Source organism: Ursus americanus, chromosome 23 (assembly GCF_024610735.1).
Source record: "Ursus americanus isolate L20-20 chromosome 23, mUrsAme1.1.p, whole genome shotgun sequence".
Lineage (NCBI taxonomy): Eukaryota > Metazoa > Chordata > Mammalia > Carnivora > Ursidae > Ursus > Ursus americanus.
This window is the reverse complement of record NC_142149.1, coordinates 26,160,381-26,186,752: the sequence shown is the minus strand read 5'-3', so window position 1 is coordinate 26,186,752 and position 26,372 is coordinate 26,160,381. Positions and strand designations below refer to the sequence as shown.

The following is a 26,372-nucleotide window of genomic DNA, read 5'->3' as shown; positions in this document are numbered from 1 at the left end:
CTTCTGTCTTCTCTGAACAGGCAGGACAGACAGACCACGATCCAAATCCCAACCCCACCACTTACCTATGACATTGGACACAATCCTTCTCTGAGCCTCCATTTCCTCCTCTTAGGGTTCCTGAGTGGCTTCACTGAAATAATAGATATAAAGGAACAAGCATAGTGCCAGGCAAAATAGGTATATTAGCCACCCCCACCCCCAACTTTTTTGTTTAGATTCCATGAACAAGGAGAAGGGATGCTGTACAGAGAGAGACAGAGACGGGCACAGAGAGACAGATTCACAGAAGAGCACAGAGAGATGCGGAGAGACATGAGAGAGAGACAAAGAATCAAAGACACACAGAGTCAGGAGGAGACAGAGCCAATACAGAGAGACAGAGAGGTTATTTTAACTCTTCCTTCTCTTAGGGACATATGTCGGGGTTTGTGCAGCCCTTTAGAAGCACCGGACTGTGTGAAAAGCATAGACAGCAATTCACCTTTTACAGTGGCATTTATTCCATGCCCTGCCCGCCCCCCATTTGCTCCTATTATTCACGAAGCCTTGTGAAACTTCATTAGCTGTGTAGAGAGCAGTTCCTTCCAGAACAGATACCATCGTGCAGTTGCTATCCTACTAGGGAGACCTCACGTCATGGAGGTGGGCTTTGGGTTTGCTGACAGTATTCAGGATTTCCTGGTAAATTGAATGCTGGAATAAACAACAAAGCTCCCCAGAGTGAGGGCTGCTGTCATTTACAGCAGCGAAGTAAAATTGAGTCCAGAATGTTATCACGTTTCCTGAGTTAACGGCTTGAAGCAACACTCCAGGCTCCTTTCCTTAATAATTGCCCTTAAGGAGGTTTCTCTGATTTGACACGTATCTTTTATGCATGAGTCAAAATGAGTAACTAAGAATGGGGGAAATTGTTTAGCCAGCAGCATCGTGGCCAATGTGTGAGGGTGAGAAATTATGTTCAAGAACGATTGTCCTTTGGGTTTTCTTGCTCCTATCTATAGGTCTGAAAATTAAATATTAATGTTGGAAAACTCATTATTTTTATGACTAAGAAGAGAAGTTGTTAGGGTCTTCACCGAAATCCGGGTCACTAGCTCTGGGAAGCTCAGCACACAGTGGGAGGTTTTGCCTTTTAAATTTTTAATAACGTTTTTTATCCTAATCATACAAAACAAACACACGTTACTAGAAAATGTTGGCAAGTACAGGAAAATAAAAGTTAGAAAATTAATTTCACTTCATAATCTTACCACCTGGAAATAGCCTTGCTTGACATTGGATTGTATTTCCTTCCAGATTTTATTGTCCTTTCTCAAAATCAGGATCATATTTATATATATATATATGTTATATATATATAATTTATATATATATGTTATATATATATGTTATATATATATAATTTTTTTGTATTTTGCCTTTTTCACATAGCGTTTTTTTGTTGAGGCCTTTTCTGTGTCTTTAATCTTCAAAAAACATGATTTAATACTCCATTATATGGAGGGATATTCTGTGGTATATTTAGCTAATGCTCGTTTGTTCAACATTCAGTTATTTTCAGGTTTATTAATAATAAGAGTGTAGTCAGCACTCATTTACATCTGTCTTTGTTTTCATGGGCTCATGGTAATCTCCTGGAAGGGGTGCCTTTATGTTTCCTTCGGGGGACTCCAGCCCACCAGATAATCTACACAAGCCCACAGCCCAGTTTTAAACCAGGTTCCAGTTCATTTCCCATAAGGGCACGGAGAGCATTTGTTTCCATTTCTCTGAATGTTCTATGTTGGTCCACCTAGAATTCATAAACAAGCTAGGTGTAGGGGAAGAAGGTGACCTACATTAACTTAAAATCGCTTTACTTATTAATTTTTTTGTTGCAGTATAGTTGTCATACAGTATTAGTTTCAGGTGTACAACATTGGGACTTGACCGTTATGTACATTATAAAATGTTCACCATGATAAGTGCAATTACTGTTTGTCACCATACAAATTATTACAGTACTATTGACAATAATCTCAATGCTAGGTGTTTCATCCCCAGTGACTTGTTTATCTTATAACTGTAAGTTTGTACCTCTTAATCCCTTTCCCTTTCATATATTTCATCCACCCACCCCACCTCCCTCCCCCCGGCAACCACCAGCTTGTTCTCTGCATTTTTGTCTATTTCCGGTTTGTTTGTTTTTTCATTTGTTTTGTTTTTAGGTTCTACATATAAGCGAAATCATACAGTATTTGTCTTTTTCTCTGACTTATTTCACTTAGCATGATACCTTTAGGTCCATCCATGTTGTCACAAATGGCAAGATCTCACTCCTTTTTTATGGCCAAGTAATATTCCATCGTAAATATGTACCACGTCTTTATCCATTCATCTATGGACTGACACTTGAGTTGCTTCCATATCTTGACAGTTGTAAATAATAAATAATGTGCAGTGACCATAGGAATGCATGTATGCTTGAAGTTAGTGTTGTTGTTTCTAAGGGATATTTCAGCACCAATAGCATTTCAGTGCCATTTCATTGATCTGCCCGCCAGTTTCTTATCAATAATTCATCATGTTAGTTCTTGTAGCTTTAAAATGTTGATATCTGAACAGGTAAGTCCCTCACTATTCTTTTTAAAAAGTCTTATTTATGTATTTTTTCATATAAACTTTGGAAACAATTTGAGTTACTAAAAAGAATCTCTTGATATCAAAGTAGATTATCATTAAAACTACACATCCATTTAGGAAGAACTGACACCTGTTTATTCTACCACTGTGGAAACATGAAAGGCTCTCACTGATCTCTGTCTTACTCTGTCTTACTGACTGCATCACTTGTCTCTGCTAAGGTTGTTTTTCCCAGCTGATTTTCAAAAACAGGTCTTTAAGGTTATATAACAACATGGGCATTTACCACCACACCTATTTCTCTTTACATATTTTAAAATTATGAATTCTTTTAAGCATGCCACAAAACTACTAAGAATATGTCAAACGATAATGTACACACACTCTGAAAAAGCAAATATTAACATTTTGCCATTTTGCTTCAGATACTTTTAAATAAATAAAACTTGTAGTAATCTGGATAGCCATTTGCAATTCCATTCCCCATTCTCTGTCCTCCTCTTGAGAGAATCACTTCCTTAAAGTTAGTGTATATCTATGATTTTATAACTTTACTATATATGCATACAGTTATATTCTATACATTTTAGATAATCACTATCTTTTACAAATTGCTTTCTCATTTAATATAATTAAAGGTCTATCTTGATACTTGAAGACCTTCTTGCATATGAATATGACAATTAATTGACCTATATTAATGACTATTTCAATTGTTTCCATTTTTCACTTCCAGTCTTTTTGTGCCATTTTATTTCAGGCGTATTGTTAGAATATAGAATATCTAATTTTATTTATTTTTAATGTTTTATTATGTTAGTCATCATACAGTACATCCCTGGTTTCTGATGTAAAGTTCGATGATTCATTAGTTGCATATAACACCCAGTGCACCATGCAATACGTGCCCTCCTTACTACCCATCACCAGTCTATCCCATTCCCCCACCCCCCTCCCCTCTGAAGCCCTCAGTTTGTTTCTCAGAGTCCATAGTCTGTCATGCTTCATTCCCCCTTCTGATTACCCCCCCTTTCTTTATCCCTTTCTTCCCCTACCGATCTTCCTAGTTCTTATGTTCCATAGATGAGAGAAATCATATGATAGTTGTCTTTCTCTGCTTGACTTATTTCACTTAGCATTATCTCCTCCAGTGCCGTCCATGTTGCAGCAAATGTTGAGAACTCGTTCTTTCTGATAGCTGAGTAATATTCCATTGTATATATGGACCACAGCTTCTTAATCCAGTCATCTGTTGAAGGGCATCTCAGTTCCTTCCACTATTTAGCTATTGCGGACAATGCTGCTATGAACATTGGGGTGCATATGGCCCTTCTCTTCACTACGTCTGTATCTTTGGGGTAAATACCCAGTAGTGCAATGGCTGGGTCATAGGGTAGCTCAATTTTTAACTTTTTAAGGGACCTCCACACTGTTTTCCGGAGTGGCTGCACCAAACTGCATTCCCAACCATGTAGGAGGGATCCCCTTTCTCCACATCCTCTCCAGCAATTGCTGTTTTCTGTCTTGTTAATTTTTGCCATTCTAACTGGCGTAAGGTGGTATCTTAGTGTGGTTTTGATTTGAATTTCCCTAATGGCTAATGATGTTGAACATTTTTCATGTGTCTGTTAGTCATTCGTACGTCTTCATTGGAAAAGTGTCTGTTCATATCTTCTGCCCATTTTATGATTTGTTTATTTGTTTCTCATGTGTTGAGTTTGAGAAGTTCTTTGTAGATCTTGGATACCAGTCTTTTATCTGTAGTATCATTTGCAAATATATTCTCCCATTCCGTGGGCTGCCTCTTAGTTTTTTTGGTTGTTTCCTTGGCTGTGCAGAAGCTTTTTATCTTGATGAAGTCCCACAAGTTCATCCTATCTTTTGTTTCTCTTGCCTTTGGAGATGTGTCATGAAAAAGGTTGCTTTGGCCGATGTCATAGAGGTTGCTGCCTATGTTCTCCTCTAGGATTTTGATGGATTCCTGTTTCACTTCGAGGTCTTTCATCCATTTGGAGTTTATCTTTGTGTATGGTGTGAGAGAGTGGTCAAGTTTCATTCTTTTGCTTGTAGCTGTCCAATTTTCCCAGCACCATTTATTGAAGAGACTCTTTTTTTCACCGGATGTTTTTTCCTGCTTTATCAAAGATTAGTTGCCCAAAGAGCCGAGGGTCCATTTCTGGGTTCTCTGTTCTGTTCCATTGCTCTATGTGTCTGTTTTTGTGCCAGTACCATGCTGTCTATCTAATTTTAAAAGATCCAATATGAGAGTCTACATCTTATAATAGTTCAGTTTAATCAACTTACATTTTTAGTGATGACTAATATATCTGAATTTATTTTTCTGTTTTGTTCTGTTTCCTGTCAGTATGATTTTTCTTGGTCCTCTTCCCTCCTCTGCTTTGTGTGTCTCTCTCTCTCCTTTCTCCATTCTTGACTCTACTGGATTATTTTCTTCGTTGCTTTTTGGGGGAGGTGGGGTTTGGAAGTTATACATTTCTTTTGACAAGATATGGTGTACAAATAATGATTTTCCCCCATTTCTTTTCAATAGTTGTTGTTATGGTTCCCAGTCCTCCTCTATGGATTGTTCAGAGCTTCCAGACAATATAGCTAGTAAAGCCCATGAGCTTTAGCCTCAAACAGACTTCATTTAAATCCTACATCTGCCACTGAAGAGCTTATGACCTTGGATAAGTTATATAATGTTTTTGAATTTTAATCTCCAGAACATTTTCTGTGTTGTAGATTTGTCTTGATTGAGTGCAGTGGTATATACGACGTGCCCAGAAGATCAGCTGGCTTGCGACCGTCACCGAATAAATGGTAGCTTTTCCTTTTTCATAGATATTTTAGTCATCCTTGTTTTCTTTCTGATGAGAATGGCAATGCCCATTGATTTAAGTTATTTCTCCCCTTTGACCCAAATAACTCTACTTCTAAAGCGTTTTTGAAGGAATTAAGCACAGGTGCAGTAAAGCTTTATTCACACGAATGTCAGGTTTTCTGAATAGATATAAAGGAATAGTCTGACAGGAGGAAGACAGTCTTGGTATAGGGGTGATAGGTCTTTTCTCGAGGGTCCGTCTGAACCTGTACCTTTACGTGAAGCCTTTTTAAACATGGGCCAACTGTTTGCTAAAGTCCCCTTGCCTCCCACCTGCTCCTTCTCTAACTATTTCTTCAGCCCTGGTGACCTCTTCTCTCTAACCGTCACAAGTCCTGTTTTACCTCTTGGCATTTGATGAGCTTCCCACCCCCCCATCTCTTTCTCTCTCTCTCAGTCTCTCTTTTTATTATATTTCTCTAAAGATAAACCTTGTATTTATCCTGTAGCTCTTGAGCCCTCACCTTAGTGGTTAAGAGCCCAGACTCAGGAGCCAGACTGCTCGAGTGTGTATCTCAGCTCTACCACTTAAGACCAGTGAGACCCTGGGCAAATGACTTAACATCTTTAATTTTGGTTTCCACACCTGTAAAATGGGGAAGATGGAAGTTAACACTACAGATGGTCTCTGTGAGTTTAACGAGTCCATATACATAAAGTGCTTGAACAGTACCTACTACTAAAAGCTATTTAAATGATAGCTATTATCATGACTGTTTCTTCTCTTCGCTGACTCTTGACTACTGAGAACACCCTTGAGTTCAAGCTCAAGCCCATAACCCGATGCCAGCCAGCCCTGACCCTTGTCATGGCACGTTCGCACACCTTCCACTCCCCCAAGCCAGCGTCTCTCGGTTTAGGCGTGCGCACACGCTGGTGATACAGAAACTCAGCGGAGGTCGATATTGGTGTAATTCATGTGAACTTCTTCAATCTTCCAATCCGATCTTTTTGACCTTGAAAATGAGAGCACAGCACTTGCTTCTGCAACACACAGACTGTGTCTCTTTCTGCCTACCTTTTGAAATTTACGGTTGCATGACCCTGGATGTTCCAAAGGAAACGGATTTGTAGAATTGCAGAGCATTAACTAATGATGAAAGAGCATTTGCTTACTTTCAGAACAAAATATGGTCCGAGGCAATCTGGCCAGGATGATGGGAGCATTTTATTGACTGAGCTCTTTATAATCCTTAGTGTGTTTTTCCACTTTCGTGCTTGCTGATTTTTTTTTTTTTTGGTTCTGAAAGCCAAGCGTTCTCTTAGCTCTAAGGAATGGCATTTGCCTCACTTGTGTGATAACGGAGTCTTTGTTTGTACGGGCTTTCCTTCTTTTTCCTTTCTTGGTTTTGTTATTAGATGACGGCGTGTAACATTTATAACCGAGATAGCATGTTCTCGGCATTCCCAGAAGTTTGAGGAAACCTATTGTTTGGGGGTGAGGGGAAGTCATTTTAAAGTACATTTGCCTTTGTTCCTTTGAAGATTAACTTTGGGAGAGGATCTCAGAGAAAGCAGGCTTCCATAGTTCTGTCTTTTCATTCATAATAATCTGCCTTTCATTTTACAAGCGGGTAGACCTTGAGGGGAGTCGCATGGAGTTCTGGAGGTGGGTGATTACAGAACAGAGGATGCTTTCTCACCAAACTTGGTTCCTGCACTCGGCTTTCCTAGGCACGGAGTGTGCGCTTTCTGTTCCAGAACCCTGCCGCACAGGCCAATAGGACAAAATCTTACCACTGCCGATTTCTTGAGTGGAAGTTAGTGCATATGTACCTTCCGAAAAGCTTGGATTTGCTGACTGCTAAACTAATAATCCGGAATAACTGAGGTTAGATGTTCTGTTGGACTGACAACGAATCTGCCCTTTTACAAGTCACTGAAAATCCTTTTTTTTTTTTTTTAAGAACAGACTCTTTTTTTTTTTTATTATTCGACAGAGATAGAGACAGCCAGCGAGAGAGGGAACACAAGCAGGGGGAGTGGGAGAGGAAGAAGCAGGCTCATAGCGGAGGAGCCTGACGTGGGGCTCGATCCCAGAACGCCGGGATCACGCCCTGAGCCAAAGGCAGACGCTTAACCGCTGAGCCACCCAGGCGCCCCTGAAAATCCTTTTTTTATGTAAAGTTGGAGGAGCAACAGTTGGATGAGCAGAGGCCTTGAGTCACAGTACTGCCTCCCTGCCATGAGCTCCTCTGAAGGCTTTCACCCCTCTGGGCCTCAGTTTCTCCATCTGATAAACAGGGGGACAGAAAACGAGATCTCCAAGCTCCCTTCCATATCTGTTACTGTATGTCATGTTTTCATTTTTCTGAACAGGCTAGCCCATATTGAGAAGAAAATGAAATGTAATTAGATAGTTTGTTTATAGGATAATTATAACTCATTACATTACACGACAGTTCATTCCAGGAGCCATTTTCTCTTGTATAGAACAGGAGTGGAAGAAAGAATGGGGGGGGGGTCATGTTGAATATTTGCTGATGGAGAAAGTTTACTGAGAGAAAGGGGAACCCTCTGCCCACTCAGCCCCATCACAACCCAGCCTTTGATACCTTCAAAAAGCTTATTCCCTTGAAATATGCCTCTTTCATCTAACATTTAAATGAAAGGGAAGTATCTGGGTCCCTGGGTTTCTAGTAATTGGGTCTTTTCTTTGGTCAAATAGATTGGTTTTATTGATTTGTCAGGGGGCAAATGATGATGAGGAAAGCAGGAGAAAGGCAGAGGGTACAGGAGGGGATGGGGGAGGTACCCGTTCTTGATTTAGGTTGGACAGCATCTGTACAAGACAGAATATCGGCCAACGTGTGGACGATCGGACAGGACTCCAGATGCCCAGCAGGCAAATTCTCCAGACAGTGAAGCTACACGTGGCAAAGACCATGGCTATGTGCAGGGATAACCGTCTAAACTGGGACACCTTTGAGAGCAAAGGAGGGTCCCATTTATATTTATTTTGGGACAGTAAGGGTAAGTTAGGGATATCCCAGGCAAATTGAAAGTTATAGCCACCCTGGCTATATCTTCCCCAAAACATATTGCCTTCTCTTCTTGGTTCATCTTAGGGGAATGGGAAGCTTTTCTCTGTAGTATTACTGAGGAACATGGAAGGTTCTAGAAGACTTACCTTGGTTCTGTCCAGTCAAACCTCATTGTGTAGTCCACTGCTAGGCAACATTGCCCTAGCCTCCTGTACATTTAGATGAATTCAGGGGACTAAGTTCTAGTCCGTGAAATGTGCGCGGAAGTAATGAGCATCATTTCCAGGCTGATGCCACAAAAACAACCTATGCGAGCTACCCCACGCTGTCCTCCCTCTGGTCTGGCGTCCACAGCATGGTGGTCTGAATCCGTGTAGTGCAGACAGCAGAGCTACAAGGCAGAAGGAGCCTGGGCCCTGTACTTGAGAGCCTGACATCAGTCAGGAAACCCAGTTTAAGATTTCACATGTGTGAGAAATAGACTTGTCCTACGCCACTGAGACTTTAGAAATTCCCTGTTACAGCAGGGAAACTAGCGTTCTCATCACTGGCATTATCTTAACTAATCCGCCTCATGAACGTTCTCCTCAAATACATTAAAAACCTCTCTTTCCTTCTCACTGAACTATAAGCCTCTCCAAAATAGAAGCCCAGAAAAGGCGGTCAAATGTAGATTACATCCTAACCATCTTTTTTGGATTGGCTTGAATTGAATCTTATTGAGTTGGATAAAAATGAACTAAATTGTACATGAAATGGTAGTAAACTTCAGAGATGGTAAAGCTTACTTTCATCTGGAGGGAACATGGAAGATTTCAAGGAGAAGTTGGTCTTTGAGCTGATGTTTGAAGAATTGATTTACTTTGGATATGTCATGAGGAAAATGATATTACAGGTAAAAGAAATAGCATGAGCATTTGACACACATAAACAAGAGCAGAGAGTTCAGTCTAAGACCTAGAGTCAGTCAGTGAAAAACAAATGTCTAAATTTAGTTCCGTTCAAAGTATTTATTGGGGAACCGTTCTTGCAGGAGGACAAGCCCCTGAAGAGACAACTTAAGAAGATAGTATATGTGAGCCAGAAGTATGTAATAAAAGAGAAAAGACCCCCAAACGAGATTAGAGTAAGTTTAAAAAAATAAAAAAATAAAAAAAAAATAAATTAGCCACACCATACAGGGCATGGAAAGCCTCACGGGGACACTTGTCCGTTATTGTGTAACCACTGGGAGCGTTGAAGGGATGTGGTGGTGATTGAATTTGGATATTGCTTTGTAAAGAGTTGATGTCATTGAAGATTTTTGAAGGGTCAAAGAAAGACAAGAGCAAAATATTGCTCTAGGAGGAGAAATCTTTTTTTTTTTTTAAGACTTTATTTTTTTATTATGTATTTGAGAGAAAGAGAGGGGGACAGCACCTGCGAGCAGGGGCAGGGGCAGAGGGAGCAAATCTCAAGCAGACCAGACTCCATGCTAAGCACAGAGCCCAATGTGTGGCTCTATCTCACAACTCTGAAACTGTGACCTGAGCTGAAATCAAGAGTCAGATGCCCCTAGGAGGAGAAATCTTAATAATGGGGTAGGTGCGGGACAGCAGCAGGGAGCATGGAGATGGGGAGTCCTGTGATTAGGCAGCTGTAATTGCTCATGTCAGTGATTATGGAGGACTTGTGCTTGGGTATTATAAATGTATAGGAGGGAATGGATTAAAGCTAGAGCAGACGTAGAATCAAGTTTTAATTTTTTCAGTATTGGAGGTGGGTATGGATAGGTTGGGATTAGTTTCAGCTGTGAGTGACAGAAAATATCAAAGAAGATGGAGATTTCTTTCTTGTAAATGTAGGCAGTGTAGGAATTCCAGCTCCCTCTTTCTTGTTACTGGAAATGAGGCTTTTGCTTCATGGTTTGAGATGGCTGCTTGAGTCTTGCCATCGTATGCACAGTCTAGCCTTCTGAAAGGGGTGAGAAGAGGCACAGCATTTCCCTTTAACACTTCCTCGAGCTAAGATTGCATTGGCCAGAACTTAGTCACATGTCCACACTTAGCTACAGGGGAGGTAGGGAAATGTTGTCTTTATTCTGAGACATTTTCCTAAAACCAGGGCTTCTCTTGTAAAGGGAGAAGAGGAATATGGATATTGGGACATTATTATTACTGTGTTTGATATAGGGGCAAAACACAACTGTTGGGACCGTGAGGTTCTGGAAAATAGCAGCGCCCTATTGAGTGAGCCGCTGAAAAGATTGGATGGAACTGAGATGAAATGTCTGGGGGAGGAATAGAAGTTTCTGAGTCCTGTCATTGAAGTAGTAGCTAAGATAGGGAGAATGATCAAGTCTTTCCAGTTACAAGGCTCCAGCTAATCCAGATTCCAAACTTCACTTTCATTTTTGTTATTTAACGAAACTCTAGTTCGACTGGTCTGGACAGCTCAGATATGCTCCAAATTCACAGGCTCCACCACTTAACAGAGTATATGACAGCCCCTGTTATGTACTGCGTGGTCAGCAGACACTCAGTGGGTCAGAATCTGAAAGAAGGACAAAACAATGTTGAGCTGCTGATAGATGAGAAAAAGAAATTAATAAAACCACCCTGGCCTTTTCCTCAGGTTTGCATCTGACCCTCTGTCCCATCAAGGCTAATTGATCGCAGGGAGTCATTTCGTCTGCTTTCCCTGCAGCCCACAGGGCATTGGGCTAGGCTTTGTCCCAGCAAATAACACAGGTACCCCATGTGAGTTTCCAGAATGGGTTGTTTTCCTGCTTTAGGTCTCGGTTCTGTTTCCTCTGCAGGCTCCTTTCTGACTGCACTTTGACTTGCAAATGTCCTAAGTGTCCTTAGGGGCTCCTGAGCTCTCTCCTGGCAGGGCTGTCTTTTTCCTTCTATGACTTGGCTCACAATTTAGAGAATGGGAGTATGCAGATCAATGCTCCTTTAGGCTGTGATTTTTTTTTTTAATTTCAATCAGATTTGAGTGAAATTATGCCATAACTTCTGATTTCTTCTTTGGAGCATTTTCTACTTTTTTCCTTTTATCCTTTTGCTAGATTCCCATTCTGCCTGTGGTTGCACCCTTTTCTCCACCAGTGCCACCACCACTGACATCAGATAATAAAAGGAGTGGGTGCCATTTATTGTGCATAAAGTATTGTCTTTTTTTTAAAGATTTTATTTATTTATTAGAGAGAGAGAGAGAGAGCATGAGCAGGGGGAGGGGCAGAAGAAGAGGGAGAAACAGACTGAGCAGGGAGCCTGATGTGGGACTGGATCCCAGGACCCTGAGATCATGACCTGAGCCGAAGGCAGAAGCTTAACGCACTGAGCCACCCAGGTGCCCCTAAAGTATTGTTTTATATACATCAGCCTATTTAGCATTTCTGACAGTCCTTCAAGGCAGTTATTCCCAATGTGCAGATAAGGACACCGAGGTGTTTTGTGTGTGTTTAACTGAGCATTTTAAAAGTGAAATGATTTGCCCAGAGGGACACAAAATTTAGTAGTGAATGTGATTCAGCTCCGGGATGCTCCATATTCTCCATTATTTCACACTGCTTCTCAAAAGACACCAACCACACTGCTTGTTTCTTTTCATTTGACTTAGACTTGCTGATTTCAAGCTTAAGAGAGAGATGAGGATCTCATTCAAAGCTAGTAGTTTTGATTGAAAGTTTTGTATGAAATGAGATTCATCCCACAATTCACGAACTCACTGATTTTAAGAATCACCAGTTGTTTATCAACTGCAATTTAAAAAGTGTTTCATGGTATCAACACTCTTAGTATTCAGAATACAACACACGTACATTCTCCTTGATGTACGTGTGCAGGGTGGCGGGGGCAGGGTGAACATGGGTGTGGACTTGAAGTTTTGGGGTCTGGAGTTCCATCCACCTGTTTTAAAACATAGAACCTACTACCAAATCGATCTATGATATTTATGGAAAATACATCTATACCTGATTCCAAGATAGTAAATAACAGTAAAAAAATGGAATGCAAAAGGCGTCCTGACTTTAATGAAATGTTCATCACAAGGATTTGTGATGGAAGAGAATCATTAGACAGCGTTACAGGGTTTCTTGGTTAGTTTCTTATTTGTCAGAAGTCAAATTGTTTTTAAATAGCTTAGCATTATTCTGTCATTATTTATTGGTCTTGAGGTTACCCCAATATTTCTCTTTAAAAATAATCACTTAGAGGGCCGCCTGGGTGGCTCAGTCCCTTGAGCGTCCGGCCCTTGATTTCAGCTCAGGTCATGATCTCAGGGTCGTGAGATCGAGCCCCGCATCAGGGAGTCTGTGTGAGGATTCTCTCTCTCCTCTCTCTCTGCCCTTTACCCCGCTTGCACTCTCTCTCTCTCTCTCTCTCTCAAATAAACAAATCCTTTTTAAAAAAAATTATATGAAGAAATTGCTGAAGCCATGAGAAGACCAAGGAGACGTGACAGCTAAATGGAATGTGGGATCCTGATGGGATCCTGGGAACAGAGAAGGGACTTCATGTGACAAAGGTACTGATGAAGCTGATAGTGACACTAAAAGAGACTAGGTGTGAGTATATGTAGGAAGTGTCTATCTTTGTAATTTTTCTATGAAACTAAAGCTATTCTAAAATTTATCTATCTATCTCTCTATCAGTCAAGAGAAAGTAAATAAAGATACAAGGACTAGCACCAGACTACCGATTTTCTCTCCTGTTTCTTTTTTGTCTCCACCCTTAGTGGCCTTTCCTTCTCAAGGTCATCTCAGATTTTCCTCTTCAATTCAACTTCTAAGTATTGAACAACCCAGAGCTCTATTCTCTGTCCCTTTTGGTCTCTCTCTTTACATGTTCACATTCCTCTTGATGACCTCTTCTAAACTCAAGGTTTTAAATATCACTGATATGTCAAAGAGTCATAAACGTATATCCCATTTTGACTGTCTTCAGAATCCATGTTATATCCAGCCACCTACCTGGCATCTCCCCATAAATGCTCACTCACCATCTCAAATGGAACACTTGTGTTCACTTCATGCTCCAAAGATACTCTTCCCCCAGTCCCCTTTGTCATCTCAATAACTGTCAACATTGACTCACTCAGGCCAAAAAAGCTAGGAGTTCTCTTTGATCTGTGGTCTTTAACTTCCCTCATTCATTCCATCAGCATGTTCTCTTCACTCTTCCTTTAAATGATATGGTAACCATCCACTTCTATTTTCACCAACCCAATCCTAGTCGAAGCCACCGGATCACGACCTAAATCGTCAGCCTCATCTGGAATCTCTCCTTCCGAGCATCTACCATGGTTCACCCATAGTGGCTACCTCTCTGTTTCTTGAAAAGCCAAACTCCTTTTTGCCTTCCTAGGGTCTTGAATCCACCTGAAATACCAGTGCTGTTGATCTTTGTGATACCAGATCTTTTTTGTCATTTAAATCTCAGATTGTCATAATCTGAAATGCAATCTTAAGTGTCCTTCTGGTCACTTTCCTATTGTCTTGTCCTAATCTTTAATTATACTGCGGAATACTTTCTGTGCATAACGTTCTCCTTCTAGTTTAATTCAGTTGCTTTTTTCCCCCTCTCTCCCTCCAGTAGAATACAAGTTCTTGGAAAACAGAATGTATGTTCAATGCTTAGAACACTGCCTGACAATTGTAGGTACTCAGTGATGTTTGTTGAAATAATGAAAGTGGCAAATAAGAAATAGACATTAACATTCTGAAATTCAGGGATGTGAGGGATCACAGTGGAACTGAAGTGATCAGGGAAGGTTTCTTGAAAGGAGTGGGAATTGGTGAGCCTTTGAGAATTGAGTAAGACTAGTCAAGAAGAAGTAAGAGGGAATGCCAGGGGGAAAAAAAAAGACTAAATAAAGCAAAGGTGTAGGAAGAGTAATAAACATGAATACTTGAGGACAGCAAGTAGAGCAGAAATTTTATAAAGATTATGAGAAATGAGATCAGACTGAGTGGTAAATCCAAATGTCAGAGATTCTAGAACACCAGGCAAAGGGACTGAGCGTCGTCCCTATTAGCGACTTTTCCCTCTTGTTGATTTTTGACTCCAGCTACATTTGAGCCTCTTAACTGCAATCTCATTCTAAGCATTTTAGGTGAAAGTGATATAGTCTGTTTCACCACCAGTTTTTTTCTTTTCCTTAATCTCCCAATGCACATACAATTTTGATGTCAGCGTGCTTGAATCTGGCCAAATGTGCAAGGTGATTCTAGCTCATATACATTTCCTGGGCTTGAATAGTCCGTGTGTGGCCCAGTTAGCCAGTGCAGTCCGTGCTCTGAGCGTTCTGTCTAGTTTTCGTGGTAAATGGGGGTCATGTAGGGTAGAGGGAGAGAAGGGAGTCTCATTCTTGTCTCACAAATACAAAAACGTGAAGAATGACACAGATGTAAATACTCACAGATATGGTATCACCCCCACCCCCACCCCCACCATAGTTTTAAATGAAACACATTGAGCTAAATAAAAGAGTTTGCTCTGGCTTTCATTTCCCCAGGCAGAGTGTCAGCTCCGGGTGCTCTTCCATCTGTCAAGCGAGTGTGGGCCTGTCCACCAACTTGAAACTGCTTTTGTCAGCATTCCCATTGACCGCAAATACAGGCATCACACAAACAAGTCTTTGGACGTAAACTAAAGTCTCCCAAGGATTGTTTGAGCGGGACTGCAATTTCGTATCACGTTTGACTTCACAACAGCATTTTTCCTGCATTCATCCAGCTTTATTGGGCACCTCTTATTGGTGAGGCTTTGCATAAATAATGGGATTTCAATAAACCTACCCTATGTAAGCACCTGGGGAAGAAGATTATGCCTGACGGGTCCAATGGGTGCCACACAATGTACCAGGATGGTCATTTACATTTCTCCTAGCGGTCCATGCTCTTCTCGATGCTCCTGCATCCCATGTAAGGGGCCCAATCGGCCACTAAGGTAAAACAGATTGTGTTGGGGATAGAGAATGTGATCCTTCATGTCCTGCATCCAATAATAGCAGGACTTCTTTTTTTTTTTTTTTTTTACCTTCCAACACTTGGTTTTCTACTGATCCAATAGGCTCAGAGCCTCCTTCTTTATGTTACCTCCTTAGGCAGAGAAAAGGGTTTCTTAAGGAAACTATGCTGTTCAGAGCTCCTCATATCCCATTAAAACAAAGTAACATAGTAGTACCTGTAATCTAAGTGTGTCTCCCCTATATTTGGTTCTGTCTTCCCTTGTCCTAGACCACCTGGCACAGATAACGTTGCGCTGACCAAGGGCTTGGAAGTGCATTTTTGCCATGTGCATGCCTACAGTTAGTGCATTTAGACGGGAGTTTCCTTAGGCAATCTCCCTTCCCTTGCGGGAGCTCTTGTGAAAGCTCTTCTGTACCATCTTGCACCATTTCCCTCCCCACCACACCGGGCACTCTCATTGTTGCTCTTGAGTTTTCTTTTCCATGAGGTCAAGAGACCACTGTAATTTCCACATGGAGATGGTCCAAAGTTGTGTTTTCTCTGAACCCAAGGTAGTGATGGGGGTTGAAAATACAGAGAGAGGAGAGTTGCAGAAGTTCATCTCAAAATGATGTGAAAGACTTTGCCTGTGAAAATATAATTCCTTTATCTATGGACACATATGAGAATCCCAGGAGTTATGCAGAAACAGGCTTTATAGGCTTAAGAGAAGGGTAATAGGGGCTTTAGGAATCAGTCAGTTCCTTTATGACTGTTTGAAAAACCCAGTGGGGGGGTGTGGGCAGTGTTTATAGGAGAGCCCTACAAGTTTGGTGGTTTAGCCCAATGGAAATGGTGTGTGTGGGGAGCCATATTGATTTTTTTTTGTAGACTCTGGTGACCAGTTCCAGGGAGTTGGGGAAAGATTTAGTATCCCATGTGCATTCTACAGTGCTTTTTGATCAGATGCTATTTACCTGTAATTAGAAGCTCATCTCTTTCCAAATTCTGATTCTCCTTTTAAAGTAGCTCACTTCTCAACATTTGCGTAGGGAAGCAGAACTAGACGACAAACATCATTGCTAGCGGTAAGATGGGAATCAACCCAGTGCTGCTCGCCACAGGCTGAATCCAGCCCTTGGTGTGCGTTTGTAAATACCATTTTATTGGCACACAGCCACAGCCATTCACTTGTATATTGTATATGGCTGCTTTTATGTGACAGTGGCACAGATGATTTGTGGGCACAGGGACAGGATGGCCTTCAAAGCCTACAATATATATTATCTGACCATTTACAGAAAAAGTTTGCTGACTCTTGTTCGAAGACACCATCGTTCTTTCTTTCTTTTTTTTTTTTTTTAGTGGCATCCCTTCTCTGTTCGTCCATTTCCTCAACTCCTCAAGAGGAGATTGGAGCAATGAATTCTGTGTCTCTTTCCAAATCCCGAGAGTCTGAGTTTTCTTTTGAAACCCACAAGTTCTCAAACTGCCACAACGAAAAAAGGAGAATAAAATTGAAATATGTTTTCCTTACTATCAAGAGAGGGGCCCTTGCTATGTATATCGCCTCATCTGGCCGTGATGACAGCTTTTACTGTCAACACAATTTTTTTGATTAGACACCTGGGTTTTTCCCAGGGGCTGGTTGCACGTTAAGTCAAGAAATCCAATGCACAGGCAAAGTGCCGCAGAGGCTAAGACTGCTTTCTGTTCACCTGTTTGCTCTGACGAATTCTCAGCCGGCTCTGCACTCACTGGATATCAGATGTAAACAAGATGACCCCGCAGGATCTGGCTGGGAAGGTTTAAAATGGAAAGCCCGTTCTTCTCCTGGTGCTCTGTTGCAAATAAGCCGCTCATGCTTACTGTGCCAGAGCTTTAACTATGTTTTTGTAAGCTTTTATTTATTTGTCAGAGAGAGAAAGAGAGAGAGCACACAAGCAGGGGGAGCAGCAGGCAGAGGGAGAAGCAGGCTCCCCACTGAGCAGGGAGCCTAATGTGGGATTCGATCCCAGGACCCTGGGATCATGACCTGAGCCGAAGGCAGATGCTAAGCCGACTGAACCACCCAGGCATCCCTGTGGCAAAGTGTTAAATGAGGTGCCTTTTCAATGTGCTGGCCTGTCTTTCCAAATCGCCCAACAGTATGAGGCCAGACGGGGCATACAAAGGCATTCAAAAACACATCGTATAAAACGCCTTCCTTTTCTTCGCCCCTAGCCTGCAGGTATCCTATTTTGTAACTGGTAGACAGCAAGTGGGCCCAGCTCAGGCTGATTGATTTTTGCAGGGTGAGTTTGGATCCTTCACAAGGCATGTCAAAGAAAGCAAACGGAAACTCTGCAGTTCTCTCGTTACAACAGACTTCATTCAGATGTTCTGCTTGTCTTGCTGCCTGCCAAACTTACATAATTTCACTTCTGAATGGATGGGCCAGCTGAAGGATCGATGACTGGGCATGAAGGGAGGGCAAGACGTGGTGCAGCTTGTCTGGATGGCACAGAAGCTTGCGGTGATACTTCTGTCCGTTGCAATACTCATAATTATCCAAGGACTTCATTTTCTTCTGTTTAAATGACATCTCCTAAAACAGTGCTTTGGTCAGATTGATAGGTCTTCCTTATAAGGGGCCTCTGTGGGGGGGGGGGGGTGGAGGGTGCCTGTATGCACAGAGAGAAGAGAGAGAGAATATGTGTGTATCCAAAAATCTGAAAAGTTAGTCATTTTACTCAGGATTGTATTGGAATTAGCTTCCCGTTTTGTCATCTTAAGAGCAAACATCTTTGCTTTCTCTTTCTTCCTCATTACTTTTCCTTTGGTGGAAATGACAGTTTCTTGAGAATATGGTCAAATGGCAGGAAAAGGAAAAAATATTGAAATATGTAATGCGGTGGCATGTGATGTAGACACTGCAATTCAGATATACAAGGAAATGTGTCTTTTATCTATTTAGATAAAATAGTATCCTCTGTTCAACATGATGCTTTATCCTCGCTTAGCACAGGTAAATAGTGCTATAAGTAATCCCATTAGGTCGTGACTGTCAAGAGGGGCATTGTGAGATTGTTTTATTTTATTTTTTTAAAGATTTTAGAGGGGCACATGCACCCCTATGTTCATAGCAGTAATGTCCACAATAGCCAAACTGTGGAAGGAGCTGAGATGCCCTTCAATAGATGAATGGATAAAGAAGATGTGGTCCATATATACAATAGAATATTACTCAGCCTTCAGAAAGGATGAATACCTACCATTTGCATCGACATGGATGGAACCGGAGGGGATTATGCTAAGTGAAATAAGTCAAGCAGAGAAAGACAATTATCACGTGGTTTCACTCATGTGGAGCGTAAGGAATAGCATGGAGGGCATTAGGAGAAGGAAGGGGAAAATGAAGGGGGGAAAATCAGAAGGGGAGATGAATCAGGAGAGACTATGGACACTGGGAAAGAAACTGAGTGTTTTAGAGGGGAGGGAGGTGGAGGGAAGGGTTAGCCTGGTGATGCGTATCAAGGAGGGCACGTATTGCAATGAGCGCTGGGTGTTACATGCAAACAATGAATCGTGGAACACCACATCAAAAGCTAGTGATGTACTGTATGGTGACTAACATAACAAAAAAAAAAGATTTTATTTATTTGAGAGAGAGCAAGAGAGAGGAGGAGAAGGGAGCAGGGAGAAGCAGACTCCCTGCTGAGCAGGGAGCCCAATGTGGGGCTTGATCCCAAGACTGCAGGATCATGACCTGAGCAGAAGGCAGATGCTTAACCAACTAAGCCACCCAGGTGCCCCTTGAGATTGTTTGAATGAAAGGTACTACATTTAGTACCCACTTGGTAGTGGGTCAGGGCTGGCAGAGAATATGCTCTGCAATGTATTTGACAGTTTTAAACAGTGATACATTGTCCCATGTCCCAGCAGACATTCAAGTGAGTGAAAAACTTTTATTTATCTGAGCTTATAAACTCCATGTTGATATGAACACAAAGTATCTCTTACATAGTTTTAGTATATCCTCTTCTCCAGCAATGCAGGTACTGTGTATATCAAGGGAAGATGGTACTTTATTTTGTTCTGAACTTTGCCAAGGGTTGTTCTGTATTTTGGAAGATCACACCACTGAGAGCAATGCCACTTGTGGATTGTGGCCTCTCCAATACAGTACAACTGTATTATTTTTTTTAAGGTTTGTTCATTTATTTGAGAGAGAGAGTGAGAGAGAGGTGGAAGGGTGGGAAGGGCAAAGGGAAAGGGAGAGAATCTCAAGCAGACTCCTTGCTGAATGCAGAGCCCAACACTGGGCCCAGTCCCAGGACCCCGAGATCATGACCTGAGTTGAAATCGAGTTGGACACTCAACTGGCTGAGCCACCCAGGTGCCCCCCCAACTGTATTATTTGTAACTGTTTCAATCAAATATCCAACTTCTTCATTCTTCTGGTGTATCATAACCAAGTATGCATTTATTCTTTATATTATAGGTAAAGCATTATATCATATTGAATGGTTTTTGAAATGTTGTGTGTAAATTAACAGTCAACAAGCTTTCTCTGTAAAATACAATGTAGGAACTATTTTAAGTTTTGCAGGCCAGTTGGTCTCTGTCACAATTATTTAACTCTGCCATTGTAGTGAGAAAGCAGCCATAGACAATATGTAAAGAAGTGGAGCATGACTGTGTTTTAATAAAACTTCATAGACATTGAAATTTCCGTTTAATATAATCTTCACATTACAAGATAGTCTTTTTTTATTTATTTGTTTTTGACTACTTAAAAATGCAAAGCCTTCTTAGCTTTTGAGTGGAACAAAAACAGTCAGTAGATCATCTTTGCCTAGTAGATGATAATTGGCCAATTTCTGTTCTAAATGCATCATGCTCGGGGCGCCTGGGTGGCGCAGTCGTTAAGCGTCTGCCTTCGGCTCAGGGCGTGATCCCGGTGTTATGGGATCGAGCCCCACGTCAGGCTCCTCTGCTAAGAGCCTGCTTCTTCCTCTCCCACTCCCCCTGCTTGTGTTCCCTCTCTCGCTGGCTGTCTCTCTGTCAAATAAATACATAAAATCTTAAAAAATAAATGCATCATGCTCAAGCATACACACTGAAATATATATTACTACAAATTACATTTATTTCTCCTTTACATCATAGCACTATGTTAATTGTTTGAAATGGATATGTGTAAGTACTATCAACAAAAATTTTTGTGAAACAACTTGGTAAAAATATTTCATGTAAAACAAATTTTTGAGTGCTGTGAAGATCCTCACGTGTAATAATGAGATACATGCAAGAGAGTGTGGCTTCTCATTGTGGTTTTGATTTGTATTTCCTTGATGCCAAGTGATGTTGAGCACTTTTTCATGTGTCTGTTGGCCATTTGGATGTCTTCTTTGGAGAAATGTCTGTTCATGTCTTCTGCCCATTTCTTCACTGGATTACTTGTTTTTTAGGTGTTGGTTTGGTAAGTTCTTTATAGATTTTGGATACTAACCCTTTATCTGATATGTCATTTGCAACTATCTTCTCCCATTCTGTAGGTTGTGTTTTGGTTTTGTCAGCTGTTTCCTTTGCTGTGCAAAAGCTTTTTATCTTGATGAAGTCCCAATAGCTCATTTTTGCCTTAGTTTCCCTTGCCTTTGGAGACGTGTCTAGCAAGAAGTTGCTGCGGCTGAGGTCACAGAGGTTGCTGCCTATGTTCTCCTCAAGGATTTTGATGGATTCCTGTATCACATTTAAGTCTTTCATCCATTTTGAGTTTATTTTTGTGTATGGTGTAAGAAAATGGTCCAGTTTTGTTCTTCTGCATGCAGATGTCCAATTTCCCCATGACAATTTGTTGAAGAGACTGTCTTTTTTCCATTGGATATTCTTTCCTGCTTTGTCAAAGATTAGATGACCATAGAGTTGAAGGTCCATTTCTGGGTTTTCTATTCTGTTCCATTGATCTATGTGTCTGTTTTTGTGCTAGTTTCATACTATCTTGATGATTATAGCTCTGTAATATAGCTTGAAGTCTGGAATTGTGATGCCACCAGCTTGGTTTTCTTTTTCAACCTTCATTTGGCTATTTGGGGTCTTCTCTGGTTCCATACAAATTTTAGGATTATTTGTTCCAGCTCTGTGAAAAGTGTTGGTGGTGTTTCGATAGGGTTTGCGTTAAATGTGTAGATCGCTCTAGGTAGCGTAGACATTTTAACACTATTTGTTCTTCCAATTCATGAGCATGGAATGATTTTCCATTTCTTTGTGTCTTCCTCAATTTCTTTCATAAATGTTTTATAGTTTCCAGAGTACAGATCTTTTATCTCTTTCGTTAGGTTTATTCCTAGGTATCTTATGGTTTTTGGTGCAATGAGATACCACCTCACACCCGTCAGAATGGCTAAAATTAACAAGTCAGGAAACAACAAATGTTGGAGAGGATGTGGAGAAAGGGGAACCCTCTTACACTGCTGGCGGGAATGCAAGCTGGTGCAGCCACTCTGGAAAACAGTATGGAGGGCCCTCAAAAGTTAAAAATAGAGCTACCCTGTGACCCAGCAATTGCACTACTGGGTATTTATCCAAAAGATACAAACACAGTTATCTGAAGGGGCACCTGCACCCCAATGATTATAGCAGCAGTGTCCACAATAGCCAAACTATGGAAAGAGACCAGATGTCCATCTACAGATGAATGGATAGAGAAGATGTGGTATGTATATACAATGGTCTGTTACTCAGCCATCAAAAAATGAAATCTTACCATTTGCAATGACATGGATGGAACTAGAAGGTATTATGCTAAGTGAAATAAGTCAGAGAAAACCAATTGTCATATGATTTCACTCATGTGGAATTTAAGAAATAAAGCAGAGGATCATAGGGGAAGACAGGGAAAATAAAATAAGACAAAATCAGAGAGGGAGACAAACTGTAAGAGACTCTTATCATGGGAATCAAACTGAGGGTTGCTGGAGGGGAGGCGGTGAGAGGTGAGGTAACTGGGAGGTGGACCTTAAGGAGGACAGGTGATGTAATGAGCACTGGGTGTTATATTACAACAGATGAATCACTGAACTGTACCTCTGAAAATAATACTAATACACTATATGTTAATTAATTGAACTTAAATAAAATTAAATTAGAAAAAAAAGAAAGTATGGCTTTCCCAACAACTACCTCTGAGAATAAAGAAAGAAGGCTGTACCTGCAGTTTAAATTGTTTAAGACAGGCAGCAATCCTGATTGGGTAAAATCTGGTGAGCTTCCATAAAACTCAGAAATTCCTGTCTTTGATAAGGAAAATCAATCCTGGCTTATCTCGAATGCAAGGTGGCTTATCTCTGTTAGGTGGTGTCTGCAGTTCAATACTGTGGGCTTTCAGATACGTGTATCTCTTCCAGACTTGGGACATACTTCCTGGCCAGCAGAGTGAGGCCGAAGTTTAGCAAAATATCAGAGTTGTTTTTATTTGTTGTAGGATGTACCGCCTGTGAGTTTTATGTAATTATCATCAAGGTGAGCGTGACAAAATGTTTGTTTCAGAAATGCGCCACTGTAGGAGTGTCTGGGTGGCTCAGTCAGTTAAGCGTCAGACTCTTGGTTTTGGCTCAGGTCATCATCTCAGGGTCCTGGGGTTGAGCCCCACATCAGACTACATGCTAAGCACAGAGTCAGCTTGAGATTCTCTCTCTCCCTCTCCCCGCCCCCCCCCCCCCCCAGCAATAAATAAAATCTTTTAAAAAATTGGCCCTGGTCTGAGTACCTTAGGTGAATCTGATCTCACAGATTTCTAAACCTTTGGCATTCCCCTCTTTCTCCTCTGACAACCCTCCAATGATCTGGGAAGGAGGAGGAGGGTGGATTGTGCATATCAAGGCTCAGAGGAAGCATCAGAGTTGTTCTGAACCAGAGACACGTCCTTCGTCCAGCTACTTGGTAAACTTTCCAACCATATAACTCTTGATCCTCTTGATCTGGTTTCTTAACTTGGTTGGACATAAAGAATTCCTGGCAGATTTCAAATCTCCTTGTCTTTCCCTAGTGCTGCAAATACCTGGAGTCTCTGTTGACTCTTCCACTTGGCTCCCTGGCTGGACAAAGCCTCTCCAGCCTATGCTTTGAGGCCACTTCTCCCTTTGCCTGCTGCCCCAAAATAGATGCACTGGCCTTCCACTCAGCCGCCTTCAGGATCGTCCTCAAGGGCTGCGGGAGCTCTCTCCATTCTGCATGGAAATGGGGTACTGGGTCACCTGGGGTACTCTGATGCATCCCAAGCCCTAGATTGATGCTGGGCAACTTGAAAGGTGGTATCTTTCCAGATCCTTAAGTAGGTTCTTTGTCCCTCTTCTGTTTGTGTCTTAATACATCAAACCCCACTGTCACCTCCATAAGGAGTGGGTTTCTCTTTCACTCGTCCTGTGTCATAAACCATTCTTCATCACAGAGCTGCAAGCCTCAGTGGCTGTAATGTCATAGGCAGAAAAAGTATCTTCCCTCTACTATGGGAAGACACTTGGCGCTAAGCGATTGCAGTTCATATGGAAGCTAAAGGAATTTGGCAAATCCTCTCTCTATGCAAAGCTGTGCTTTCAAACGCATTGTCTTGGACCATGTTCTGTAACCCAGAATGATGCGTCTGAAGGAGACTGAAAAAAGAACAGGAATTAAAAGCAATGAAAGTCAAGGTTTAACCTTTGCTGTATACACTCGCCAAATTGCAGATACGGTTGAAATCACCTTATTTTCTTCCAGGGTGACTGACAGCTGAGATGTGAACGCGGTTCAGTAGTAAAGGCGTCCACACAAGTGTGTGTGCACTTTGGGGCGTACGCCCACATGTAATAGAATCACCCCAGATCGCCCACCCACTGTCATAAAGATCAAAGATTATCCTGAGGTCTTGTCAGCATGAGCTCACAGATCCCTATGCTATGTCCAGTTTCTTGGGCTTTCCACGTTTTCTCCCTATGATGGCCAAAGCTCTCACCATGATGACGTATATTCTTGTTTTCATTTTTCCAGGGCCTGAGGAAAGCTCTTCCCTCTTCTAGCCCAGCCCTTTTAGCAAATGCCGTGCCTCCTCTCCATTCCTAAGGGGTCTGTGCACCCCTTGCCTGGCTTGTGGATGGATCAGCCTCCTTTCCTCAGTCCTAGTGGAGGGTGTGCGTGTGCATGTGCGTGTGTATACGTGTGCACGTGCGTGTGTAGGGGCAGGTGCAGGAAAGAGGTGAGTCAGAGGTAGAGACAAGTGGCAGGGGAATTCAAATAAGCTTAAATACATAATTACTGTCTATTTCCCTTCAATAGAAATCTCCCGAGTGCTTTTTTATAAAAACGCAGTGACAGTATATTTACAAGTTAATCTATTTGAAAAAAAAAAAGAGAGATGGAAGGTGGCTGCTGCATTTTGTAGGATGACTTGTGGGTGGGAGAGGGTTATTGTGTGTATGTTCACCCTTCTTCCATGGCCAGGACACAGGGATGCTTGGCTAGCCTCTCAATGTCTCTTTCTTTTTTTCCCTTACAGCTCAACAGAATTCACCAAAAATCCATGAAGGCTGGTGGGCGTACAAGGAGGTGGTCCAGGGAAGCTTTGTTCCAGGTAAATACACATTTATTCTTTTTCTTTTATTTTTTTAAGGAAAGAATTTGAATGAAATATTATTTCCAGAATTTTGCATTTGCTGCATGGCAAGGAAGGTATCGCAAGGAGTAGCAGTATCTTTCGTACTTGGTAGATGTAAGACTTTTCCATCAAGGGGATGTTTGTTCAAGAGTGGCAATTTCACCAAGACCCCCTTTCTGCACGGGAGCCTACATCCCAAGGCCTTTCCCTCTACAGGTGGCTCTGCCAGGGAGAGGGCCACGGGGACTGAGGGTTGAAGCTCTGTCTGTTGCAATTTGATTAAGCGAGAAAGAGCTTTTTTTTTTTTTTTTTTTTTTTAACATTAACGAAATGGGAAGTCTGGAAGGGCTGACCATGACAGTGAGGCTTGCTGGGTTGCACGCAGTCACTGACGTCACTGCAATAGCATCTGTGGTCAGGACTTAGCAGATGGGGCCAAGCACGGGCTAAAAATAACGGGCGGAGTGGATGCTGTCAGCATCCATGGGGGTGGGGGGAAGAGAACTGAAGACAAATTAGAGCCAGAAACATACCATGGCTTTAGTGTCAAAGGAAGGCAGAGGGTCCTTGTGGTCCCCCACCACTCTACCCTTAGTCACGGTCCTCCTCCTTCTGCTTTATCACGCTTCAGTGGGCAGAGAGGCAAGAGAAAGAGCAGGAATGTTGAAGGAGAAGGATGGACAGAAAGGCGGGTGAACTATTTCAAAGTATTTTTAACTGCCTAGATGTGGGAAGGGGAGAAATGGAGCTCTTGAGAGGGTTGATATGGAGTCCCCACTTAGGCTGTGAACACAGAGGGCTCCACGTGTCGATGGAGATCTTTGTAGTTGGTGGCAGGTGGGAAGAGAAGTGTCCCCAGCTCACCTGGTTCATTCTTAGCTGCTATCTGTTACGTTCTGGTTCTTCTGTAGAGTTCCTGATGTCAGCTGTGCAGAGCTCAGCAAGTTCCTAAACCCCTCTGGGCATCACCTTTTAAGTTGTACCATGGGACACATGCTCTTGGGGCTTCCAATAGGAGGAAAGCGGCTTGGTGAGGGAGAGGTGGGTGACCCACGAAAAAGCCAGCTGACTGCCAAATAGCCTCATAAATTTAGATTATTAACTGTACAGATTTACTATGGCACATTTATTCCTTGGCCCAGTGGGCATAGAAACTGGTCTTGATTAATTCACCCAGAAACGATCAGGTTTCTAATAATGATCTTGTAACAACTTAATTGACACGGGCTCTATTCACGTGGCCTGATCTAGATACATGGCATTTTATCCTTAACAACTGGGGACATCCCTCGCCAATGGATGGAGTGTTTATTGTTTTCCTGAGGA

The 26,372-nt window shown here is 41.8% G+C and overlaps 1 protein-coding gene across 1 annotated transcript in view; it reads left to right on the top strand.

The window, feature by feature from the left end:
- Positions 1-26,372, top strand: part of CA10 (carbonic anhydrase 10 (inactive)) — a 478,349-nt gene that overhangs the window by 54,595 nt on the left and 397,382 nt on the right. The window contains exon 2 of the mRNA XM_087854513.1: positions 24,948-25,022. Within this exon, the coding sequence (XP_087710639.1) occupies positions 24,948-25,022 (75 nt within the window). The remainder of the gene's footprint in view (positions 1-24,947; positions 25,023-26,372) is intronic.